Genomic DNA, 26920 nt, shown 5'->3' with positions numbered 1-26920 from the left:
CTGCTGTAAAGCTAATCCATGTAATAGCTTCTTGCTTTGGAGTGATGCCAGTAGGGGATTACTCTGTTTTGCTGCCTTTCTAAACTGCTCTTGTGCTGAAATGTCCTGGATTATTCCTGTGTAATCCCTGTGATCAGCACAGTAGCAGACACATGCTGAATTGGAAGTAGTGAGAAGAGACAGGGAAACCCATTTTGATAGACCACATTGTGCTTGGCCTGGGCTCAAGGTTACGTGCTAAAGATGGAAATACTAGTTTTTATACTCTGGACTAGTAATTCACAAAATATTCTGAGTTGGAAGAGACCCACAAGGAACATCAAGTCTGACTCTTAGATGAATGGCCCATACAGGGATCAAACCCACAACCTTGGTGTTATTAGAGCCATGCTCTGACCAGCTAGACACAGTGGCTATATTAACCTCTATAAAACACCCATCTTTTCTTCATAGGGATTCAAGACCAGTTATGTGCTATTTATACTGGTCTTGTGAATCACTAGTAATCCTCATATCTAAGGCTTGTAATTTTTTGGTTTTATACTCCAACTGCATAATCTGAGTATCCCAAATTTCTTGGTTTAGAGTGCGAGATACACTGTTGTGTGCACTCAGGAAACCTCATGGTAGCCTCTCAGCATGTGTAAGGTAGTAGCTTCATCACTTTCATGAGCACAGTCCTAAACACAAGCAGTTCTAGCCACAGCAAGACTCTGAGCTCTGCAGCTGACACCCAGCTATCTGTGTTGGATGATTTAATTTCTATGTTTTGTTGTCCTCTGCCTTAAAGGCAGTGTGATATTTTTCCACTTCGTGATCCTAGATATTCACAACAGATATGCTTGTATTGAGGAAGGTGGTGGAAGACCTTGATTCAAGACTGTAGACAGACTTTTTGAATATTCATCAGGATAGTGTTATAGCTGTCTGCCTCCTTGCATCTTAGCAATGGTCTGTTCTCAGGGGATTTATATTATGTTCTTCAGATTAGACTCATGGCTAGTGAATACCACCACAGTAGATGCTAGCAACTACGATCTTTTCCTCTTTGGATTTTCTTTAGCAACAACCTCACAGCTCTTGGATCTCTCAGGTTCCTCAGACATTAATATTCTAGATAGGAGGGATGTTATCTGGCACTTGCACGATAGAATTTATTGTGGAGCTTTAATTTATTAGTACTTTACAAATGCTTATGAGAGACTGAACATTTTATAAAGTACAAGTATTATGCTGTCTACTAAGAAGAAAAAAAAAAATCTTAACAGCTAACAGCTCCCACATATGTCCTTAAAAATGCATCCAGAATTGCAAGTAGCAGGAAAGCATTTGTTTATCACAGAATGTCCTTGGCAGTCTCTGCTGTGTGATGGACTCTCTTGTGTACAATGTTGCTTCTGTTTAGTAGTCACTTCTCATTAAAATCTATTTTTTGTTTCCCTCTTTAGATGATATCTTCTCTAGCAGCCAAGTCAAGATACCTACTCCTAAAACCAGATCTTCCCAAGCAGCCTCAGAACCAAAATCTGAAAGCAAGATCCTGAGCACATTTGATGACCCGCTGAATGCCTTTGGAGGCCAGTAGTCAATGGGATGTGTTGCAGAGAAGCAGCCTTCCTTAGCCCTGGCCAGTACTTATACTCTGGATTCTCTAATTCAGTAAAACTGGAATGAGATGAACATGGATATTTAAATGAGATTACCCATTTAAAATGGTTAGTATTCTCTTGTGCTAGTCTAATTCTGCTAAATTATATATTTTTTAAAAAATACAGTAACCTCCTGCTATGATGTTTCCATGGTGCCGAGATGAATACAGCCTGTGCAATACCTGCAATGAAGTAACCTATTCTGTAAAGTATAGTTTGTTTTATTGAACAGATCTATAGATAAAATAATTGATAAATAGTAAATGGAGTCTGTTAAACTTGATCTGTCTGCAGGTCTTACTTTCCTCTTTACTTCTTGCTTAGAACGTGTGCATCATGACTTGAAAGCCACCAAAACCATTCCTGTGCTTTGTCTGGGTCAGCTGCCACCTGCTGAGCTAATGTGAGGGTAAGGCTGGGTTCAGTACCAGGTACAGCTTCTCTTACGGAGTGAAGCAGTTAGCAAATCTCAGAGCAGGACTTGACACCACCTCTCATGAGGTATTTCATTTAGGCAGCTGATGTGGGCTATAAAAATGACAACAGTTCGTGGTTTTTTTGCCAGGGACAGTGTGTTACAAATGAGCACCGAGCAGTCCGTGAAGACAGCAGAAACCTAACAGTGTCTTCTGTTCAAGTTGTAGGCCTTTAAATCAGATTTTTCACCTGCATGGAGCTGCCAGAATCTTGCAAAAATAACAGTTTTCACAAAGTCCATCTGTACAGAGCACATTTGGTCACTTCTAGGCTGACAAGCCTCTGCACATACTTCATAGAAAGACTCTTCTGTGCCCAAAGGCCTGCTTTCCCTTCTCCATAACACAGTGTAAGCTGTATACAGGAGGTTGCTGCTCTGGAATCCCTCCAGCTGTGGAATGTATTTGGTCTAACTTTGCTTTCTGTATTTTCTAGATTCCTTTCTGAAACAGATGCCATTAACCATACTTGATACCCATTGGTAGACACTTGCTCTCCTGCACGCATACAAGCAGAGCAAATGCTACATGCAGGAGGATCAAAGGTTTATCTTATTGTACAAGTGACTGCCTGCAATTCTGACTAGATTCACTGCTTTTATGATAGTGGCTACTTTATCTCAGACTGTTAAGACTGTTCTGCTGCGAATTCAAAGCATGTGCTCAGAGCACTTCTTTGAGATCAACTCCCACTTGCACTGCAGTCCTCATTCTGAGACATCTGCTTCAGTCTCTTGTTTCTCAAGTTGGATTTCCTTTATCAGGAACAGTAAATACTACAGCTGAAAGATCTAGTGCTAATGAGGGTGAAGCAGAAGGAAAGGTTGGAAGGGATAAAGGAGAAACATGATGTATTGATCTGCACCATAGGTGGGCCTAGCAATGATTCATGTTAAGTGGGGGGTAAGCTGAGAGTAGCAGCTTGAAAAAGAGTGTGGGGGTTATTTGCAAATGGCTGTCTGCAGTGAAAGCACTTGAACTTTATTTATAGGCATTACATCTGCTGCATATGCCTCATACGTGATTGGGACTGCTTCTTTACTCCTTTCTTCTGTGCTTAGAAGGGCTTCAAAGATATGATGACAAAGAATACGATGGTGAATTCTTGTTTCTTTTCTGCATCTTTCTTCTTGGCCTTTCACATTAATGACTTCTGTTAACATTGAAAAGAGGGCTGTTCCCAAGCTAAGAATCCTGAGGGCTAAAAGCTCTTGGAGTAGGAAAAAAAAAGCTCCTGCCTTGGTGTTTCTTAAATTTTCACAGGAAAGGTCAGCAGAGAAAAGCTCTTCATAGTGCAAGTTTCTGTGATGTAGATCACCACCTTTCTTCCCACCTAGTCTTTCTGAACTGGCAGATGGAGATTGTCTGTGCCTTTCTTCATGCCTCTTCACACATTAAAATGAGGTCTAGGGACTTCACTTCTGGGAGGGCTTGGTCTGAGAGGTGACTTTTTGAACTGGATTTTGGCTAGAGGGTTTGGTTTTGGGTTGTGTTGTTTTTTGGTAATTTGGGGATTTTTTGCATGTGGGTTTCCTTTTCAGGTTTGTTTTTTTGGGGGGGTTTTCTGCAAATTCAATAAACCACAGCTGCATATTTCCCATAGAAGGGCAGAGCTGAAGGCTCAGTATTACAGCATCCAGAAGCTCTGACAGGTTCCCATTACTGTGACATGTTTCTAAAAAGCCACAGTTTTAACTGGGCCTGAAACCTAACAGTGAGTCAGGGTAGGTCTTGTGTATTTTAAAATCTAAATGGAAAGTAAAGTGGTTAATGTAATTAGCACCTGCTAATAGGATAAGCTTGTTTTCTCCAGCCTGTGCTCATCCACTGGCCCTGCTGCTTCTGGAGCTTGCCCTGGCCCACCTCACGCTGAAATAGAGCGGTGCCCCAGCGCAGTGCTTGGCCCCTGCCAGGGCGGAATGTTCGTGTCCGGGCTGGGAGCAGCGGGGCGGCTGCCCCTGCCGCCCGAGCCCAGCGCTGCGCTCCGGCACACCGGCAGTGCCGGGAGCCGCCGGCCTGAGCGCGAGGCCTCGCTGCTGCCTCTGGGCTCGGCCCTGAGCCAAGGCCGCCGCAGCCTTGGCCGGCCCCGGCCCCGCCGCCCTCCGTGTCCCAGGAGGCAGCGCGGCCCCGCCGCGATCACGTGTCCACCGGTAGCGCTGGGGGCGTTGCACAGACTCACGGAGCGGTTTGGGGCGCAAGGGACCTGAAAGCCCATCCCGTTCCTCCCCGGCCCTGAGCACGGACACGTCCCGGCAGCGCGGGCTGCCCGCAGCCCCTCAGCGCGGCCTCCAGCACTGCCGGCCATGGGGAAGCGTATCCGGCTCCTTCCCTGCGCACGCGCTGCCGCCCCGCGTCTTAACGACCACAACAAGCGGCCCGGCGGGCGCCCGCCCCTGAGGCGCCGCGAGCCCCGCCCCCCGGAGGCGCTGATTGGCCGAGGTTCGTGAGAGAGGCCGTGCCATTGGCCCGCGGGGGGAGCTGTCAGAGGGCGGAGCAGCGCGGGGGCTGCCGGGCGGCTCCTCCCAGTGCTGCCCCCGGCGGCTCCGGCTGCGCTGCCGCTCCGTGCGTCCCGCCGGGCCCGGCCGGCTCCGGCAGCTGCGGCGGGCGGGGCGGCGCGGGGGACAGGAACCGCGTCTGCCCCCGAGCGGGCCCGGCGGTGGCAGGTGAGGTGAGACGGGTTCCGGGCCCTCCGGAGCGCCGCTCCTGCGGGGACCCTGCGGCGGCAGCGCCGAGGGCGGCGGGGCAGGGGGGCCGTGCTCGGAGCGCCCCGGGCCCGGCCCCGCCGGCGAGGCGCGCGTCCCGGGAGGAAGCGGGGCCGGGGCAGTGGTGGCGGGGCCCGCGGGCAGCCCGGGAGCGAGGCCGGCCCGAGGCGCGGCCGGGACCAGGCAGCCGCTCGCGTCCTTTGTTCGCGGCGCTCCGCTCGGCTGCCGGCCCGGCCCTGCTCCGCTGCGGCGGTGGGCTGCCGCCTCCAACTGCCTTCCCTGAGCCCGGAGCCGTCCCTGGGCTTACGCCTTTCCGGAGCTTTCCTCTGGCTGTGACACTGCGGAGGGCTCAGCTCTTGTCTGGAGGCATTGGGCGTCTGGTTGTCATGTCGCTTGTGGAAACAAAAATAACAAAGATAGTAGGTTGCGTCTGGAATGCTGACTAGAACTAGAGCCCTAAAACTACAACGTTGGTAACATAATTTGAGGTTATCATGCCCTAAGCTAGGTAATAACTCCATGTTTCTTAACAACCATTTTACACAAAATGAATTTAAATTCTCTTTAGCAGTTGCGTTTAGATGTTGTCAGAACTATATTTGTTTGCTTTATAGGTGAAAAATCCTAAAGATGAACAGCAATGCACTACACGTGTCTTCAAAGCTGCCTTGGCTAGAAGTGGAATGTAGTTTCCTGACAGATCTTCTTACAAGGAAGTTGTAAATCCGTTCTAATGGCCAACAAGAAAGAGCCTCCTTTTTTTAATAAAGATAATATGGGACCATTTCACTACAAACTTCCTTTCTATGAAACTATGGAGCTCTTCATTGAAACGCTTACAGGAACCTGCTTTGAACTGCGAGTTTCCCCCTTTGAAACAGTTATTTCTGTGAAAGCTAAAATTCAAAGACTGGAAGGTACTATTCTCTCTTATTTCAGTGTAAACTTTATGACTTTAGAAGAAGTCCTGTTTTAAAAAGCATAATTGCTAAAATCAAACCAGAAAACTTAAATGTCATGTTTAGCAGTATATATAAAAACTAGGTGCTTAGGTTTAATTGAAGTTGAGTTATTTTTCTGTTCTTTCTGTTTTCTCTAAGTTCATGGCTTAGGCTTCACTGCAATTGGTATGTTTGCTCTTCTGGTGGGTTGGTTGGGGTTTTTTTTCCTATGTCAAATTATTAAGGTTAATTGTAAAAAGTCTGTGGAGTCTCTGACCCAAGTTGTTTGTTAACTAGCAAGGTTATAAATTTGAGCCATGCAATATATGTATATTGTAACTGAGCATACTTTAGATTTGCTGCTATGTTTGTTGCTGATTAGGTTAGTCAGTTTATGGTTTTTTTATGATACTGCAGTCACAAGAGTAACTGCAGTGCAGGCAAATCCCAAAGGTAGCTTTAAGTTACTGATTTGAATTTTGTTTAGGTGAGAGATCTTTTGCTGGTAGACATCTGACCTCTGAGCAATGCTTTGGCTTAAAGTGATAAACTTGACACATTCTCCTTTAAGTTATGAGGCCAGTCCTGATGCTTGTGCAAGAATAATAAGTGTAGGTAGTCCCCTCTTACCTCTTTCCCTCTATGGTGAGGATGACCTTGCATGAAATAATATGATTTGAAATATTTATGTATTCGTAGTCTAAGCATTGTGTTCTCTATCTTCTTTTTCACTTTGGAGGTGTTAAAGAACTGTACAGCTGTAGAAGCTGAGTGTATCAGAGTTGGTAATTTTAAGAAAAGGGATCCTCTCATTCCCTGCTATACCTGTATGTGTTTTTAATCCTTCTGTCTGTGTGGAACCCATCCTCTGGGAGATGTAATATAATGCTGTTGCCTGGAATCTAAGATACTCTCCTCCTCTTATGGAAATCTGCTCTGGTGGATGGAAAAAAACCCAGACAGCTGGCACAAGTCTTAAAACACACAAGCATTGCAACAACAGAGGGGACTGTTTACTGGCAAGATGCACACAGCAGAAGCTGCACTGTGCAGATGAGCAGCTCTTGCATCCCTGTAGGTTCAGCACTGCAGCTCTGTGGGTGGCCTTTTGTTTGCTGTGGACAAGGCTGTAATTAATCACAAGTTAGAGAATGTGTCAAGATGCTCCTAGAGGCTAGAGGTGAAACAGGAAAAGGAAAGGGATTTCCTACTTGTGATTGAATAGGTGTAGGAGGCATGGGTAGAGCACTGACTAACTTTGAGTTAGAAGGTAGCAGAGGTAGTAGAGAACAGAAGAAGGCAGGCTGCCTGGGCAGTATCAATGGTGCTTTAAAGGATATATTAAGATATAAGGAAGAGGGATTTGAATTCCTTGTAGTCCAAAATGTGAGACTTTGAATAGCCATACTCAGTTATACCTACAGCTTACAAAAGTATCCTCATTTCTTATTAGAAGAACAGCTCAGTAATGAAGTTATAATAATGCTTATCTGGAATTTTGTTTGCATGTTGTAGTTCATAGGATGGTAAAGTAATTATGGCTTAGCTGCCTGCTGTATAGAATTTATAAGAAGTAAATTTCATTAAACATGGAAGATGAGTTCACTGGTGCTTATCATTGAATTGTCAACAGTCAGTTTAAATACTTTGACACTCCATAGCAGAGTTGAAATATTTGTACTGCCCTGATTAATGATTTTTGGGAGGCAGAGTGAAAACAAATTGATCACTTACGTGTGGATGAAACAGATACACAATGACAAATTAATTGTATGTTTCATTTGGGGTTGCTTTTGCATGTAAAATAATAATTAACAATTTTTCAGTGACAGAGTTCCTGTTACAGTGCGCAAGTTCGAGCAGTGAATCACCCAGATGGAGCAAAAATTCAGAAGTAATTTTGTTGTGATTTAGCATGGGAAGGAGAAAGCTTACATCTGTTCCTGTTTCTGCTGCTGATTTTCACTTTTAATTGTTGTATTGTGTCAGCTTTCATGGGATGTGAATGTCTCTTATTTGAGCTGCACTTCTGGTTGGAGAATGCCTCCTACAGTGCTGGAAGACTACGTGAGGTCCCTAATTAAGGGTATTTTCTATGTTTGGATGTTGAGGATGATAGTATAGAAGCAAAAAAAAAGAGAGGTTTTGGAAAAATGAGCTGAGACCTGAAAGTTCCAAGAAAAAAATCTATAATTGTTTCAGAAGTTAACAAATTGTTGAAATATTACCAATGCCTCTAATTGTAAGAGGCTAATAATAAAATTAAGACAGATTGATCTTTGTCAAGAGCTGGAAAATCAGTAACTCTAGATTGTCTTCACAGTAATAAAAAAGCATGATATGGATGGCATGTTAGGAATCTTGTCTGCTTCAGATACTGTTTGTCATTCTTGATGCCTGCTAGTGGTCTGATATGGAAAGGCTTTGTTTACACAGCTGTACTAGACATTGGTACCTTGCTGGGAAAGAGCTGCATGTTTCCAGCTATGTGTTTTCAGTGGTTTTAGTCAGTAAAGAATATACATAAAATTTACGGGTTCTAAGGCATCTGAAATTTCAGTGCAAGTCTTCTACTCATAAATTGAAGTTACAGCATATCTGATGTGTGTTTGGATCAGATCCAGGCATTTGTCCTCAAATATGTCCTATGTGAAGTAAGCAGGAGATTTGTTATAGTGTTGACTTTAGAGCCCATGGGGTAAATCACTCCTAGTCTCAGATTCACTGACTGAGCCCTTTAAAAGAGCTCACCTGGGAAGAAATAGCTCTCTTTGTCTCTGTTGGTGGCATAAAAACTGGTATACACACACAGTGCTGCTAGCAGTGCTACCTACTCTATTGGTTTTTCTTGTTAATCAGTGCTGATGGTATCTGAATTTCCAGGTGGCATGAAAGACTGAGCTTTAACATGGGTAGTTCTTAAAATAAATCATTGAAAGAGGAAGTAATGGGGTTTTTAAACTGAGTTCTTTTTGCTTTCTCCACTGCACAAATCCTTGTAGCTGCTGGGCTGGGCAGAGTTTAGTATTCATTTGGAAACACCAGTTATTACAGTGTTTTATAGACAGAGCGTTCGGGTTTATTTGTAATAGTGGTTAATTAATCTGTTAAAGAACCATAGGTAATACCTGTAAGCATGTTTGTTGGGAAAGATAGGATTGAGTCTCAAGGGAGGAGGCAGGCTTTGGATTTGGTAGTGGTGGTGTTATTGTTGTTAGCTTGCCAGAATTCATTTGAATTCTTCAGTATGGAGTGTTAGGGCATTCATTTATGTAGTTAGCTTTAAAATAAAAACCAACTTTGGTCATGGTTTGTTGGGTGAGTACTTGCAAATGAATTTTATGATCTATGTACATGAAAACATCGACCTTGTTAGATGAAAATTTAGATGTTCTCTTTTTCTTGTATTATTGTAAAGGGGAAAAAGAGATCTAGCTTTCAGAGCACATCTTGATGTCAGTGTTCAGTAGGTGTTCCCTTGTGTTCAGCAGGGAACGACAGATGCAGCAGTAATTTCGTTGTGTATGTGTGTACTCAGTTCATCATGTGAGTTGTTATTTTTCTTTGGTCTTTTTGCTGTCATTATTTTGCTGTCTGTGTACAGCAGCTTCACATTAAATAAAAGAAACTAGAAGAATGTCAAGCAGACTTCATATGGATGTTGTAATTTCTTTCAATATTCTGTGAATTCAGAGTATGTCATAATGACATTTGTTACTATTTGCATTAGAGAAGGTAGCTGTGCTTCTGCCAGGACTGGAGTAAGTGGATTGCACAAGTGTCATGAATTTTTAAGGGGACCAATCCTGCTTTTTTCTGTTTGCTACTTTTCCCCTACATCTTCTATTTGCTTTATGATTTGCCTGTTTACTGTGCTGATAGAGAAGTTCATGAAGCGTTTTTTAAGCTTGTGCTTTGTCTGAGCTGGGGAAACATTTCTGCTCATAGCAGATGCTGCCCAGAGCAGCATCTGGAAGCTGTAAGTCAGGTCACCTTTGTCAGGAAATTTTGTTAGCCTGCATTCAGTTGCTGGTGACTTGCTGTCTTTAGTTCTTAGTCAGTCCCTTCGACAAAGAGTAGGTCAGTGCTGACTCCATGTATGCTGCCGTAGTTACTGTCATTCAAGTGAAACTGGGGGGTTTTACAATTAGGAAAACAGTCCTGCCACTGTAAGTTGTGGGCTTTTGCACCACTTACTAATGTAGCCAGTTTGTGGGGGAAATAAGACTGTCAGCCCAGGCTCCATCAATTTCAACATTGATAGAAAGATAAGTGCAGTTTGAATTTTGACAGTGAAATATATGTGGCATTTTTAAACATAGGAACTTTATACCCACAACATAAAATCAAGGATTTTCTTTTCTGAAATCTACAGGAATTTTAATTTTTTTTCCTGTGTCAGACTTGGCAATATCAGTTTCTGTGGTGAACCTACTTAGCTTGCCAAAAAGAAGAGTATGGGAGGGAAGCTTAAGGCCGTATGTGATATGCTGATTCAGAGACAGGATAGGGTAGCTGCTTCTCTCCTCTCCTTCCCCTGTTTTAGTAGGTCACATTGTCAGTGTACCTGCAGCCATTTCAATCCGTAGTCTGCAGACTCTTCTGTCCTCCTGTAGCATGAGCTGGCCAGCTCATTTCCATTTGAGATGTAGTTTATTGCCTTGCTTACCTCTCAGTACTGATTTGGGGCAGGCCAGTGATACCATCATGTGCTGCTTATGGAGAGGTATAGTGGATGAGTATCTCACAGTTCTCATTTTTGTTGGCAGTTGTACATGATGATCTCATGTGCAAATGTCTCCTCAAGAAATCCTTACTATAATCCAGAAAAGGGACAGCTGATTAATATTTTGCTGCCTCTGAAGCTATAAAGCACATACTATTTCCTCAGTGTGTAAATACAGACTTCTAAGAAAGCAGTATAAAAGGGAATAAGTAATAAAGATGTATCTGTTTCCAATTACAGCAGAGTATCCTCTTTTTCATCTGTTCATTTCATCAAAAATACACTGTCATTGTTGAATGAGCAAAACCATGTTTCTCTCCAGTACTGCCAGCTGCAAGCCAGCCTTTTTAACAAATACTCTCTCAGTTTATCAAAGTAATTGGAAATTGCTCCTTGGAGGCTGCTGAAACCATAACAAATGCAGACAGTAATCAGATTGTTTGTAATCAGAAGAGTGCAAAACAACACAAAAAACTTTAATGTAGACTCACTGGCTATTGCCAGCTTTTTCTTTTGCTTACACTACTAACTTGAAACATAACCAATAACCAGCTATTAAATAGCTGGCAGTGTAGTAGCAATTATGTTAGTCTACTGTATGAGCATATTCTTCTTATAAATGTCCTATGGACTTCTGAGGATATAAGATTCCTGTTAAATGCAGTCAGAGGGAGTAACGTGTTGGTTGGTCAGAACAGGGAAGATCTGGATATGGGCTGGGGTGAGAAGAGGAAATTATCATCTTCTGTAAAGCCTAAAGAAAAGCAATGACAGGTCCTCCCTGTGTGCTTCCCTTCTGCACAGGGGTGTCTCCTGCTTGCCTGTTAATGGTGCTTGGACTTTGATCCCCTCTTCTTCCGTGCCATTGATGGGTGTTTGGAGCTTTGTGCCCTTCCTCTGCCTAGCAAGGAACTACTTTCCTGATCCCTGCCACAGCTTGCTGAGCATTCTCACAAGCCTTCAAAAACTTAGATGTTTTTGGGAACTGTCTGAAAGACTCCGATCTTTGTGTACCCCTCCTGCAGATGTGTTTAGGGACGTCTTACTGTGTAGCACTGTCACTTGTATTTTCTTTTGAGTATCTGGACATGAAATGAATAAAAATGTAGGATAAGGTTATTTTAATGTAACCTTTAGGAAAATACAGTTATAGATTTTGTTTCTTAGTATAAGAAATAGTGTTTAGAACTTTTTGAAAAAGTAGTTCTTGATCTCTGTAGATATGGATTTTAATTAACATTTGTCATGAATGCACAGTGAGATCTTAATTACCTGGGTTTCACTAGACAAATTAAACAACTTCCTTTTGATGCTGGAGGGAAGATATATATATATATGTGTGTATATATATATATAAATTTTTTGAGTGGTCTGAGATGTCTCATCCTTTTGTAACTGTCTTCATTTTTATTCTATCTGAAATTCAGAATGTGTTAGCATTCCAGTAAAAATGTGTGAAGACCTCAAGTTGTACCAGCTTTTGCTTATTAACTTTAATGTGTATTACATTTGTATCTGAGTTGACTATGCAGACAGAAATTGTGTAGAATTTGGATTCTATTTGTATAGAACACAGATTTTTAATAAGGACAAATATTCAGTATGCTTACTTTCTTTTAACAAAAACAGCCAAATCATCCCAGAACTTTAATTGAAAGTGAATATTACTGGATAATAGTAATAACATTTTGATGGCTTGAAAAAAAACCCAGAATGAAACACAAGTGTTTGTGGGATGAAGTTTAATTTAAATGCTATGTTACTAAACTTTGAGGTCCCAAAACAAGCAGGGATAAGAACAGATTTGCACTTCTTGCCACTGTAATAGAGCTGGCACCAGTCACCTTAATGTGATTATGTCTGTATTGTGAGTAATACAAAATAGCAGTCTGTGATTAAATTATTCAGCAGTTTTGTAGGTAGAGCTTTATCCTGTTTTTCCCGTTAGTAGTCCTAAAGTTCTGAAGTTCAGATAACAGGAAAAAACCTCCCTTATCTGATGACTGGAAAAAGCAAGTATTCAGTAAGCCTGAAACATCTGAACACTTCTACACGCTCTCTACTGAGCCAGAAGGTTGAACTTTGTGTGTGAGCTAAAGCCTTCTGAAAATCGTTGGTTTCAATAACTATATGGAGGTTGAATGTCATGGCTGAAGACTGCTCAAGTGGCTGTCCTTGTCCTGCTTCTTCTCTTCTTTCTCCTGCGATCCAGTTTCAGTCCATCAACCCCACTCTTCAGAAATCAAAATTCCCCAGAAGTCTTCCTGCCAAGCCTTAAGTCATTTGTTTGTTTCTTTTGTTTAGGTATTCCTGTCTCTCAGCAGCACTTAATTTGGAATAATATGGAACTGAAGGATGACTATTGTTTGGATGATTATAAGTAAGTATAGAATAAAATTATGTTTCTAATTAATGTTTCTAAATAATTGTTAGCATGAGCAACAGAAAATGCTATGAAAATTTATTTGTTGGTATTTACAGCATTTCAGAAGGCTGCACTCTGAAGTTGGTTCTGGCTATGCGAGGTGGACCTGTTAACACCAGAAGAGGTAGGTGTTAAGGAAATTAAAGAAAGATAGTGGTTTTCATGCCATATCTTGTAACTGTAGAGAGCTTCTCTTAGGTAAGCATTTGAGACAATGAGACTTCAGTTCCATATTAATTGGAAAAACGCTTAACAAAAATGGGGGGATTTTTTTCCCCATCTTCTCTTAGCATATCAAGTGGACTTTGTTTACTCTTAAATTAAGTATATTAGTATGTACAAATTCTCAAGTCATAAAATCAGCAATTCTTCACTTGAAGAAAAAATTATCCTGGAATGTCATTATACAAATAATTTTTAAGATATGGTCAATTAGAATCAGGTATTGCTACAATCAGATGATAAACTTAGTTATGTGGATCATCTTTACAGGAGTGAAAATGAAGAAATTCCATTGATAATTTTCACTTGGGAAAAAACTCAGTATTGCTATCTTCTAGGTTGGGAATTCCTATTATAAACTGAGCTGAGCTCTCAGAGGTCATCAAAAGAACAATAGTAATAATACTTTGGTTTTATTTTGGTTTTTTATCTTTTTAGTTCCTGTGAAAGACCCTATCAGGGAAATGGCTGAATACATGGATCCTGCTAGAGACAAGATCTGGGAGAAAGGGCCGTCCAACAAACAAGTCACCTTCTTAGTGTATCGCGAAGGAGATCGCTTGAATTTCTTCCGTGTGGTTGACCGGGGCGATGGCACTTTAACACCACTGTCTGAATCTTTGAGGTAAAGTTGGTTTTAGTCTTTGTATTATTCTTCAAAAGCGGGTTGCTGTGTAATTTTCAGCTGTATTTGTTTGTTTTATTAGAAGAATATCTGGCATATTGAAAGAATTATTCCCTAAGGGCTATGAAAAAGTAGTGCTTTGTGGTCAGTGGTTGTGCTGATGGTTCTCTTATCACTGTGTGCGTTAGTATAGTGAGATAAAACTGACTTCATACTTCAGGCAATTCTCAACATTGCAGCCCTTTCTGAAAGGGAACATGTTGCAGGAGAGTCAAATCAATATTTTATTAGATATTAAAAACTTCTGTTAAGCACTTTCTCTAATGTCTTAATGCATTTGTTTAGTTTTGTAAACATTTCCCTATTTGCATAACCATTTTTTTCCTATGGGTGTGACTTGACTAAGTGATTAGTCAGGAAGATAGTCATTACCAATACAGCCAGATTTTGGATGTAATTAAACCTCAGGTTAGCCAATGTTGAGGTACCAAGCTTGTGTCAATTACTATCAGAATCCAGTGATCTTATCATCAGAAGGACAAGTGTATATCACTTTACCTACTACATTGTACTTGTTGTTAACAGTTTGGTCGTCTTTTTCCTAAAACTATCAAAATGGATACCTATTTTAAATTACTGCATTTTATTTGTGTACTGCAGCTTTTGGATAGGTACTTTTATCCTCTCAAGAACTTCATATTTGTACAGCTGTGAGGAAGGGAGTCCCTTTTCTGGGAACTAGCTGTGTTTTCTCCAAGGCTAAGGCTCAAGCTGCTTTAAGTGACTATTCTTGTTCCTGTTTGCAAAAGGAAAGCAAGAGCTTTATACTGGGTTTCTATTGTTTGTATTCAGAGTGATACTACTCTTGAAAATTTTTATAAGACATCCACACTTAAAAACCACCGACAAAAAGAAATACCAAAGCTGAATTCCCACATTGTTAAACAGAGTAGAAAGACCTAGTGTTTGATATACAAGAAAGAGAAAAGATACAAATATTTAAGATCTGTGATTTTATCTTTCAGCTCCAGTGCTCTTTAAGTAAATAGCCACATATGGTATTATTTTAAATAGGTTTAAAAAAACTGAGAACCTGCCTGCTGCATTGGGCTGGATACACTTCTGGAAAGATGAGCAGGCTGGTGTAATTCTTGTTCTTGCTGTTACCACTTTGTTCCTATTTAACCTCTGGCTCCAGTGAACATGGAAACCCATCCACAAAGCTGGGACCATGGATGCTATACTGTGAGTTAGTGCAAGGAGTTGTCGTAAGGAGCTTGAAGTTTCATTTTTCAGCAGAATGGGCTCTCTGGTATCTGCCTATGTGTTCAAACTTTAGAGTGTGTGTTGATTATTTTTTTTTCTTCCCATTTAAAACTAGTATAGACAGTGATCTGAAAGTCTTTTTACTTTTCCATTGGGTAATCCTAATGTACAGATTTACTAGTAATTTTACTAAGATTGGCTAAACGTTGCAAATGGGAGGAATAAACCACATTCATTTGGCTCTTGCAAGGTACCTGGGTAAGCTTTTCAAAGCATATCAGCACATAGGACTGTCAAATACATTGGGCTTTAGAAATGTGCTGGTGCTGGTCAAGTGAACCAGTTGGGTTGGAAGCCACCTGAGTTGAAAACATTCAGTTTCAGTTGTTTCTGTTTTTCTGTGCGTTCTATAGGAGTTCACTTATTAGCTTTTCTAGTAAGGCAGACAGTAATTTGGAGGGGAAGGAAATCCTAATTCTTGAGTTTGTTACCATGGCTGGGTGAGACTGTGGGAAATGGAAGTGTAGCAAAGGGAGGAAAGAATGCAAACAAATCAGACCTTTTTGTTTGATCTTTATAGAGTAAAGCCGTGGGCCACTGAATGCTACTGAAAACTACTAGTTTTCCATGCTGACAGGTGTGTTCATATGTGTGGGTATATTGGTGACTAAGCATTTTGAAGCACGTGTTTGTCATCCTTTTTCATATTGCTGATACCTGGAGCGGAATTCGACTGAAATTTAGAAATGAGATGTTGGTTTTGATCTTGGTTTTTATAGTTCTCCAGATAATTTTATTTTATTTGTGCTTGAGTTACTGGTTAAAACTTGACAGAAGTATAAATGCATACAGTGATCGTTGTCTCTGGGTTAAAAGAGCATTGAAGCTGTGGTGGAGGACTGGCAGACAGTGGTGCCAAAAGGGTTTCAGCAAACTAATAATTCTTGAGACATGCATTTTACAAGAAAGAGCTCAGGAATGTTGACACCTATGGACAAAGTAAATATAAGATTTACTAATTGTAAAATGGCCTGAAAATATCTTTCATATCAAAACTCCCTGTCCAACGTCTGTAATCTTACAATCACATTAAAGCAAACAAAAAATCCTTTTGTCACTCTTTTTCTATATGTATTTTTGGCCCCTATTTGTCAGAAAATGGAACAAAAAGATAACAATTATGTTGTAAACCTTGGTAAAGATAAAATTTTGAAATTTTTTTTTAGTATTGGATTTTTACCAGGAGAAATATGTATATGTAATATATATGCTGACTGTTCCCCTATGGAATTGCTCAGGTTTTGGTAAGAAATGTCTGGTCTATTTTGCTGACTCTTGGTTTGAATTTTGCTGCTATCTTGCTCTTCACACTCCAGCTGTGCTGCCTTTGGAACTTTGTTACATTTTAGGAACTGGATTTGGAGAGTCAGTGCAAAAAATGCTGGCTCTAAGGGCAGCAGAGTATTTCTAAGAATCAGGTAAGATGCCAGCTCTAATTAGTGATATTTTCTTTTTAGTACTGACTTCCTCATGACTTTTAGTTCTTTTTTGATCTCTTTTGGAAAGTAGAAACTTAAACTAAATCTACTAAGACATTTGTATGAACGCAGGGGAATTAGGGGAATTGCCTGATTATCGTGATTTCTAGATGCTGACAATGTAATGGAAGAACTAAAACACTCTTTAAAATGTACTACCTACAGTGTTGAAAATGCATCAGATTGTAATGAATTGGACAGTCCTAATGGTTCTTTCATTTCACTGTCAGATGTTGAATGTGTTACTGATCAATACTTCATTGCTTTATAGGAAAAACAAGTTAGATGCCGATTTTTAAAACCTTGAGATTTAGATTCTGTTAGAACGAGGAATGGAAGAAGGAAATGTCGTGCTGTAAACTTCCAGTGACTACTGACTTAAAATATTTTGTCTTGGGACTAGCAATTCTAATCTATTTATTTTTTTTTCCGAATGTGAGACTCTTTGGAATCTTTGGAAACCTAAACTGATCTTTTTTTCTTTTTTTTCTTTTTTTTTTATTTTGAAAAGGAGAAATAGAATATCACATCCACATGGGTGACCCCTCCATTTCCATTTATGGTGAGAACACCCCTCAGGATGGATAGAAATTTGGACTTTTCCTTCCATGCCAATGTCTGGTTAATTGGAAAACTGATCAGCTTGTTGTCTGAGTCACACACTTAACAGCTTTGGCCATATCTTCAGGAGACATTTGTGGAACTGGATATCCCCTCTGAGGGGAAAATATATAGTGAGTGTGAACCAACTGTATATGCTATAACAACTTCCCAGAAGCGTGGCTATGTACAGATTTCAGCGACATCACTTTGCCCTAATAAGGGATGCTTATGTGGATAAATGGATTTGAATATCTTTGCATACAGTTTTACATAATGTTTTGTCAACAGATCAACTACGGATATGACTTCCTAGTTGTGAGAATACTCTACATTGAAAATGTAATTGAATTACTTCATTAGAGGGTGAATACAAACTTTCTTTTATTTCAGTGGTGGTTCAGTTTATAATTTATATGCTGATGATGAAGATGAGACAGAGGCATCACCTTCTGGCCAGCAGATTATTGAGAATTCAATTACTATGAACAAAATGAAACTGCTCAAGGCAAAGATGGAGAACATGAATCTGAGTAAAAAGGTGAAATTGTGATTTCAGTTTTTCTGTCATAAAATGGTGTGGGCTTTCCTTGTGCTGCATTTTCTAAAAAGTAGATCAGATACTCTGCCATATTGAGAAGTCACGTTATCATGAGTAGACGATTTCTCAGCTATTGTTTATGTAAATACTATTGTATAAATGTTCTGGTGAGGGGCATTGGCATTCCTTGGAACTACTTGCCTTCATTCAAAGAATTAGTTACTAGTCCTGGGTTTATTTGCAAGCGTAGATTTTTTGGGTGGGTGGGTGGGTTTTGTGGGTTTTTTTGTTTGGGTTTTTTTCTTCCAGTACTTTAAGTAGCATTGTTTTGCAGTACTGCTCTGGTAAAAGTCAATGTTTCTCTTGAAATGAAATTTCGTTAGGTATACCGTAACTGAAAAACCTATAAAGTGAAATATGGGAATGATATTATCTTGAAAATAAAGCATTAAACTCGTGCTCACGTGTGACTAGGGTTACCTAGATGTAAAATGAAGAGATTATACTCATTACATTTTTTGTTGTGTTTGAGACCTGAAGCTCCTCTGGATAACTTTGATGGCATTCTGGCTTCCTTTGTCTGTTTCTCTGATATATCACCTATTTATTGAAAACATGTCCTGATCATAATCTTTTATTTTATCACTCAGATGTTGGGATGAAGTCTTGATGGCTAGTGTCATATGAGGGACTAGAAAGAATGATCTGGCCTTACACTGTCTGAATTCCTCAGAATATATTTTCAGTCAGGTCTTTTGAGTGCAACTGGAATTCAAATACTAATTGTTGTTGTATCTGTGGGTATTGATTTTGGTTTGGCCTTTTTTTGTTTTAACAGCCTAAGAAAACTGTCAAGGTGAAGCCTCGCCCTCCCATGACCCCTCGGCCATCGAGCGGCTCGGTGGCTGCTGCCCGTCACCGCTTCCTCAGAGTGCTGCCCCACATCGGACAGTGCCTGCCTCCTCCTGGCAACGTGCATCAGTCAGAGTCTCCCCAAAATGCACTTTCAGCATTGGCCACTTTGGCCACTGCTGGTAGAACAATGCCATCCGCAGCTAATCACTTCCTGAAGGAAGATGACACTTGGCAGAGCAGCTCTTGGTCTCAGCCAGTCAATAGCATCAGGTTACCACCGAAAATATCTCGCGTTGAACTAGAAAATGCAAAGCTGCCTACAAATAGTATTCTGACTCCTGTTTCATCCCTGCCTGCAAATTCAGAAAAAGCACCTGAAAATGCGACGTCAGCAAGTGAGGAGGATGCTGGTTTGTTTCCAAATCTAACAAACGTGGAACTGTATGGAAGAGAAGACGAACATCTACCTGAACCAGATGCTTTTACTTTTTTATCAGAAGGCAGCGCTGCTGAACAGTGTAGTGAGATATATGACATAGGAAAGGTGAACCCAGAGCTTGAACTGCCTGATGGAGACAAAGATTCTGAGGTTGTAGAGCAGCATAGAAAACCTGTTGGCAAAGTGCTGAGCACTGCAGCAATGGAGACTGGTCTTCTCAGTACTCATGAATTAAGTCCTCAGAAAAATCTGCTTTTGTCTCCCCTCCGGTATTCAGCACAAGTGGCACATCACAGTTCTCTGAAACCACAAGCACAGCCCAGATGCTTTGAGGCTGGTAACTTGAGATCTACGGCCTCACCAAATGTGCTTCGATCGTTGGAAGTACGTAGTATAGCAGACTCCTCTTTTCCTAGGACCACCAGATTGTGTAGTGTGAAAGTAGAGTCACTTGGCAAAAGACCTGATGTAATTTCTAAAGCAGAGGCTAGGGACATCACAGATGTGGCTAGCAAGGCATCCAAAGAACCTGCGAGTTCTGTAAGTAGCTTAGGATTCCTGGCTTCGCTGGCCCGAAGCACAAACAGGGAAAGTTTACAGAGTTCCTGTGGGACTGACAAATTTCGGACTTCTGGTATTGCACTGCCTACAAGCCTGCAGCATTTTCAGGAAGAAAGCTTGAGGAAAACTGCTCCTCCAAATGAAGCTGCTGAATATATTCTAGTGAGTATGCAAACATCCAAAGAAATCAAAGTTTTCCTGGTTTTGTGATACTGATGTTACAAAACTACTGTGTGTGTATTTCTGTCTTGTCAGGAGAGGCAGATGGACTGTGGGAGGTGTATTTAAATCCCTGATTGTCTTAAACTATTTTCTGAATGGCTGATGGTATCTAAACAGCCTGTTTATCTAAACAGGTCCTAGAAGTAATTTTTCATTAAGATTAAAGTGGTTGTTCAGTTCACAACTGAAATTACGAGTTATTGTAGTGATAGAGTTATGAGTGTGTGTGTTAGAAGCATCATCTGGATTCTGCTGCTCACTAATTGTCATTTATTCCAAAGTGTGCCCAGTGACTGGCACCATATGTGCCAAGCTTCTGCTGTCTGATGTGCTTTGTTGTTTCAGTGGATTTTGAAGTGTGGGGAGATTTATTAAATAGCATTGGGGGTAAGGCTTTATGTCACAGAATAGTAACTATAAAAGTGTGCAGAAGTTGTCTTGGACTCTTCGTGGGTAGATTGATAAAACATTGATATCAAATAAGCTGATACCAGACTACCTACTTTTCCATTTAATTTCCATCTGCTAGTAATTTCCTTGTGGACGTTTTTTTTTTTTTTAGTCTGCGCATGGGCTTGGAATGAATGGAAGTATGGCAGCTGTAGGGAAAAGAGTAGGTAAGTAACATATAATAATTAAAGATGACTCTTTAATCTTTCCTAATACATCACACATAGAGAGGACAAAAATAATTTCTCTTCGTAAGGCATTTGGCTTCTGGAGTCCTTGCTGTATTACACTTCTGTAGCTTGGTTAATTTTTTAATATTTTAAGCAATTCTTAAACAAGCAGATGGGATCCAGATCTTAGATGGACGATAACTGCAAGTCTTTCTTAGCTTTTTTAATACTTAGTGAATCCTGCACGTCATCTGGGAATTACTGTGCTGAAGTTTCCAAATTATCAGTTCTCTGAATACTTTTGAGTCTATTAAAATCAGAGCCAAATTTATCAGTAGCATTTTCTTTAGTACAAAAAGGTGGGGAGGAAGCAATAATGGCATGGATGCTGCAGAACGCAGATACAGTGCAGATATTTTACTGGTTTTTGTGCTTGTCATTCTTTCCACCCTAGCCTTGGTAACTATGGAGTGCTTAATGTTTGACATCTATTGAAAAAAGATGTGTTATGCATAGATACTAACTGCTTATGTGATTAATTTATTGGGAGGAAAGGAATTGTCTAAATTAATGCTTTTAAAGCTCTTTAGACAATCAGTTAAGAATTTTCAGCACATAAAATTTTTCTTCTATCTTTGACTTGCAGTTAGCAATTTTTCTTTTCTTTCTGTATGTCCTTAGGAAGAGGTAGGTATGTATTGCAGATCCAGGTGTAGAAAATGAGCTAGATAATAGATGTTCAAATAGCAGCTGCAACAGAAAAAAATATGTAATTGCAATGTTGGAGCAAAAGCTGCTAAAAGAGTGGGTTGTGCCCTTGTTTCACAGCTGTGGGTGCAGCTTTGACTTGGCAGTCAGTAAACAGGTCTGTCCTTTGCTGCTCCAGAGGTGGTACCCTGAGAGCCTTGTCTGCATATGGGGAAGCCTGCTAACACCTGAGTCACTTTGGATAGGACTGTGAAGAAGACACTCCTCTGGTGAATCTTACATTGGACAAAAGTGTATTTTCCAAAAGATGCTGGATATGAGTTAGGGTGGTCATATCATGCAGGCTCTTGAGAGAGATGTGGTGATGATCTGTTACAGCTGGCCAAAGGACAGATCACTTTTCACTGTAGTTGCTGTAGGGATGCAAATGTGAAGACAGGTGTATTTTCTTTCTGTTCAAGTAGGTCCAACAGGGCCAAGCTCTGTCTCTTTCACAGACTGGGCTAACCGATGCCTCTGAAATTGTGTGCTTTTAGATGATGAAATTGTTAGTGTGGACAAATGTTGCCTGGAACTTTGAATGCTAAATAGGAATGGGGTGGGAGTGGTTGGTAGTGATGACTGTGATGTATAGTGACTGCCTGGTGCTACTATTGAGTAGTCTGCTGCATTTCAGCTGAGAAATTACTGTTGGGATTAAAATGTGCTGGACAAAAAATACTTGAGAATTCATGAGAACTTTCTGGGAACATCCTGACAATATAGCAGTAGAAACACTGAAAGAATGTTTGAGAGGATGCATTGCTCACTTTACTGATCCAGACGTGGGAAATACGCTTAAGGAAGTTGTGGAGAAAACACTTACTTCCACAGAGGGAAGGAAGGAGATGAAGAAAGTAGAAGCCTTTTCTTTACTTGATCTCCAGTTAATAAAGCAACAGCCAAGAATTACATGGCAAAAAGTAAACATAAAGTAAATTTTTTAAGTGTAGAAATTTTACAGACATCTGCAAAGTGCCTAATGTAACCACATAGCTAAGTAGAGACCCGTAGTCTAATGCTATACTTTTCTTGCATTTATGGAGTACCAGCAAGATTTTAACGTGTTGCAGTACTTACTTGGCAAACTGGTATACTGAATATATTGGATGCTAGGTACTGAGTGCCCAGTTAATTCTTTGTGAAGCCATTGTGCACAGTGCTTTCCCAGTGACACTCTGTTCATTTCACACCTGGGAAGACCATTAAGAGATGTTTCTTGATTTGTTCTGTAACTTCTTGTTTACATGAACTTTTAACGGGTGTTCAAAATAACAGTTCTGTGCATTGTGATGCATTTCCAGAGGTGTACATAGGCTTGAAGTGTGTTTCCTGTTTTGGCTTTCATGGTTTATTTTTCCCCTCTCCTTTTAGACTTTGGGGTTCCCACCTGAAGTATCCTAAGAAATACAAAACAAATCTGTGTTTCAAAAGATAACATTTAACTAGTTTGTGAGTAAGTTAAAATGTCTTTCTGCTTCTGAAAGCAGGTGAAGCAACCCATCTTCCACCTGTGAATGGCTTAATTCAAGCAAAAAAGAAAATTTCAAAGCACTGCTTTCTTTGTGGCAAGAAAACTGGATTGGCAACCAGCTATGAATGCAGGTAGGCTGAGTATATAACCAACTGTTACTTAAAATTGATAGCCGAGTTAACCAAAAAGTTTTATTTACTGCATGGTATTCCTTAAGCATAGCAAATCAAAAGGCAACCTTCAAAAGAGTTGCAATTCTCAGTTCAGCAAAACTGCAGGAATTAGAACTTGGGAATGTTGCCCGTGTTCTGCTCTTGAGGTGTATGTTCTTCCAGAAAGGTCTAGAACTAGAAAGTAACAGAATGGAAGATACCAGGAAATTAACAAGACAACAAAAAACAATGATACTTTATACTGGTGGGAGAAAAACTTGCTAGAGAGAAACATTCTGCAAAGTTTCTCATCCGTAATGATACCTTTAACAACTTAAGGAAAAAGCAGGTTTGGTATCGTTTCTCAGAACCAAACCAAACCTCTCCCTCTGATTTCTCCCTATTGCAGCATATCTTCACAGTTTGTGAATTCACACAAATTTGTGTTCAACAAATTTTTGATGTGTGTTCTGCTTTTTGCAAGACTCTGGTTACCTTTGAGCATTTAGAGCATCTCACACACAGAACACCAAAGTGCTGGTCCCCCAAATCCTTACTTATATACTGTGAGACCTGGTGCTTGGTTGTAGTCTTGGGAAACTGTAAAAAAAAAAACAACAAACAATTCCCAGACAAACAAAACAAACCTTCAAACAGACAAAAAAACCTCAACAACTACAAAAAAAAAAAAAAACCACAGGAAAAAAACCAGCTCTGTTAGTCTTAGTTTTCAAAGTATTTTTTCCCCACAAGATATTTTTTTCTTAATATTGTTCCCTATGAGCTAGTCAAGGTTGGGAACTGCTGCACTGTGAGGGCTGCATTTGAAGGTGATCTTGGTTCATGCCAACAACAGCAAAATTAAAAAGAACTTCTGCCACTGGGGAATCATATGGAGAATTTCAGGGTGAGGAATTGTCTCCGTACTGACTCTTCAGTCTCTGATTTTGAAACAGTTTTGGGCACTGCTCACTTTCCTGATGAGCAAATAGCTGCAAGCTTTCCTAAAAGTAACTAAGCAGCTTACTTAAGGTTAAAAATGAAGGGGGTGATGGCTCATTTCCAAGAATAGCATTTGTTTTGGTTTTAAAAGGAGCAACCACAGGACCTTTTACTAGAAAGCAGGGTAAACCAAATAGAGAATACAGTCATAAGAGAAAAGTTGTGATTATGGGGCCAAGAACCAAAGAAAAGCAAATTTATTTCCAGGCACACAAAGCATGAGTAACAGCTGCAGAGTTTATTATGAACCTAGATAGATAAATAAATAGGGGATTATAGTGTAATAGTGAATTGGGTAATGCTTAATCCATTTCAAGAGAATTCTGATTTTGAGTGGTGTCAGTGTTTAACTGTCAGGAAGCATCTCTTATCAAATAATCAGGCAACAGGACACCAGTATGGGTCTCCAGATAAAGCACTTTTCCAGATCATTAACAACATCCAAAGTATGCTTTTCTCCTGGCTCTTAGCTACAGAGCTGTTAAGTTTGAAGCAAAAATCCTGATCTTAACTCATCAAAATTGCAGTGGATACTGGGTAGATGAACCCTATTGAAGTCCTCCAGGAAGTTATGTTCCCTGTAGTTTGTCTGATGTCTTAACAGCTGACTAAATCTGTATTTATTAATCTTAAATGGCTAATTTGAGTTTATTCCAGGTAGAAACAACTGCTTTGATTGTCTGAGTTACATTGTGGTTTTGAATTGAAATGCATTATGTGGATTTCATCTGAGGGATTTACTGTCCATGGTTTTGTCCTCTGAATCTACCAATTAATATTGTGTGAGGCCCTTAAAAGAAGAAAGAAAGTAAAACAAAACTCATCATTCGTAATTTATAAGTGTATTTGACTCCTTACTAGCTGGTTCCTGGAGTACTGATATTGCTTGGCTTCCCAGCTGAAGAAACTGTTGGGTCAAAACTGAAATATTCAGTGTGAAAAATGTCATTCTGTGTACCCCACCAGTTAATGTTATCATTCAATGATGATAACAATTCAAACAGCTCTGTCATCTAAAATATGATTAAGCAAAATGGCTCCCAGCATGTGAGGGCATTAAAAGCTTCTAAAAGCTTGTAACTTGTAATATTCTTGATTCTTTAGATGTGGAAACAACTTCTGTGCAACACACCGCTATGCAGAGACTCACACTTGCACCTACGACTACAAGAGTGCAGGACGGAGGTATTTACAGGAGACCAACCCCATCATTAGTGCACCAAAGCTTCCCAAAATTTGACATGGTTGTGCTGCATGTGGCCACTCTGCTGTTGAAGAATTGTATTGAACTGAGAGAAGCACTTGCTTAAACTGCATAATTTTGCCATGCTCCGTATTTAAAGATTTGCCAAGTAACAAAAGCACATGAGGATGCATCGAAGAATAATGTGAACACTACTGCAGTTAAAACTTTTCTTCTTGAGTGAATGAAAGGTTAAAAATGAGTTTCTGAAAACTTACACTATGATTTAACTGTTACTGCACGTGTTGTGTTTTATATTTGGAAAAGCTATTTCACTAGACAAGTCTTTAAAGATGCACTTTACTAACTTTACTGTATAACCAGAGTTGAGGGGGTGTTGTAATGAGGGTGTCACGTAATGTCTTCTGTACTCTTGTTTTTGTCCATTGTGTGGTATCTTCTAAGTTATTTCACTAGAAAAATCCTCCTCCCTCCCCTTTCTTCAAACAGCCTGTTTTGAGATCTTAAGGGGATAGTGTGTTCCACCCCTCTGTTTTATTCTGATTGATATTTGTACATTGTGTGTCCATTCTGAAAATTACATATCATCTTAATCACATTTTCTTAAAATAATGCTGTTTATATGACAAGTTTGTTTTTAAATAGAAGGTTCCCTGTTTGTTGCCATTAAATATAAGAAACAACTTATTTTAACTTTTTTTGTAATCCTAGATTTTTTTAAGACTTCACAACTTGCTTTGTTAAGATGTTGAATGCTGTTACTGGAAGAAATTCTAATAAATATTAAATTTTATTATTGTTTATGCTGTCATAAATGCACAAAATAACGTCCCTCTTACAGTGTGTTCCTAAATTAAAAGCTGGGCTCTGTTGGAAGGGTATATTTATTTTCTTTGTTTGTTTTTTGGGGTTTTTTTGCACAAGCACTGGCTCATATCTGTTCTTACTGAAGATGATGGGAGAAATTCCCACCAGCTTCATTAGGAATAGTGTGACCAACACTGTGTGCTTTAAATAAACCTCCTGAAGTCTTACAGGTGTACTAGCAAAGGCAAAAGGGATGCACAACAAATGGCCTGCATTTATCTTTCTCCCTTCCAGCTGCTACAGTATAACAGCAGTTCAGTAAATGCATGAGACACTTCTGATGATTATATAGGCTCTGCAGAAACTGCTTTTGAAGGAATATACCTGCTCAAAGACTTTCTTCTTTCATTCCCTTAATGCTTGTGAAATGTTTTTATATGCATAAGTTGCATTAAGTGTTCCAGTATAAAGAGATTAATAAAAATCCTATGACAAACCACCAAAACAAAAGAAATCCTCCCACATTGTATCTAGGAATCAAATATCATTGTCCCTGTCTTGCCAAAATCCTCAGCTACTTAGTTGGTTGTGGTATTAAAATGATCTGTGCTGCATTCCAGTCAAAGGGGAGCAGCTTTATGAGAATGACAGCCAAAAGGTGGATGAAAAAAAGAAGATGGTCACTGAAAGAGGGAGAAGTAACTTGAAGAATCTTATCCTTGGAGGAAATCCATTTCGTGTAGTCCACTTCACACTTCTTAAACCTGAAGTTTTCAGAGTGGTGAGCTTGGAAAAAAAATGTTCACAATCATTCTTCTGGGTATTGATGAGATAAAAATGTCATTCAGTGTGTGTGTGACTTGTGTGCTTGTCATTACTGGAGGAAGTTCCCCTGATAGGACGAGCGTGTTGTTACTGAGCCAAGCTATGTACCATGAACAGCCTGGAGTTTTTCCATCTCCAGCATGGGACCGTGTTTGATGCCAAAGGGAGAGAATAAGGAACGTGACAAATGCACAAGTGTTTTCACAACAATTGCACACAGCTCAGCAACATTCTAAAGACAGAGGTATTTGCACTTCTTGTAGGTACAGTAGGGATTTGGTAAGAAGTGGAATTAAAATAC

General features: G+C 40.1%; 2 protein-coding genes across 9 annotated transcripts in view; both read left to right on the top strand.

Annotated features, from left to right (window-relative positions):
- The window catches only part of LOC135306545 (WASH complex subunit 2A-like), a 33547-nt gene extending 31615 nt beyond the window's left edge, over positions 1-1932 (top strand). For all 5 annotated transcript variants that reach the window (XM_064430687.1, XM_064430689.1, XM_064430690.1 and 2 more), the window contains one exon: positions 1449-1932. In XM_064430687.1, the coding sequence (XP_064286757.1) occupies positions 1449-1585 (137 nt within the window). In that variant the 3' untranslated portion in view covers positions 1586-1932. The remainder of the gene's footprint in view (positions 1-1448) is intronic.
- A 2703-nt stretch (positions 1933-4635) lies between these two features.
- On the top strand, positions 4636-25780 carry ZFAND4 (zinc finger AN1-type containing 4). Of its 4 annotated transcripts, none has more exons than XM_064430685.1 (10): positions 4636-4788; positions 5442-5744; positions 12799-12874; positions 12976-13043; positions 13580-13766; positions 17564-17711; positions 18550-19728; positions 20351-20405; positions 22646-22760; positions 24888-25780. In XM_064430685.1, exons 2-10 carry the CDS (start codon positions 5561-5563, stop codon positions 25021-25023), a joined length of 2148 nt encoding a protein of 715 aa, XP_064286755.1. In that variant the 5' UTR covers positions 4636-4788; positions 5442-5560; the 3' UTR covers positions 25024-25780. The 4 variants fall into 4 exon arrangements, with proteins under 4 accessions (XP_064286755.1, XP_064286752.1, XP_064286756.1 ...); XM_064430682.1 differs by having other exon boundaries at positions 22643-22760; XM_064430684.1 differs by having other exon boundaries at positions 4661-4793; positions 22643-22760.
- Positions 25781-26920: the final 1140 nt, after the last annotated feature.

Source organism: Passer domesticus, chromosome 8, assembly GCF_036417665.1.
Source record: "Passer domesticus isolate bPasDom1 chromosome 8, bPasDom1.hap1, whole genome shotgun sequence".
Taxonomy (NCBI): domain Eukaryota; kingdom Metazoa; phylum Chordata; class Aves; order Passeriformes; family Passeridae; genus Passer; species Passer domesticus.
Note: the sequence above shows the minus strand (reverse complement) of the source record. Positions and strands in the feature narration are given on the sequence as shown.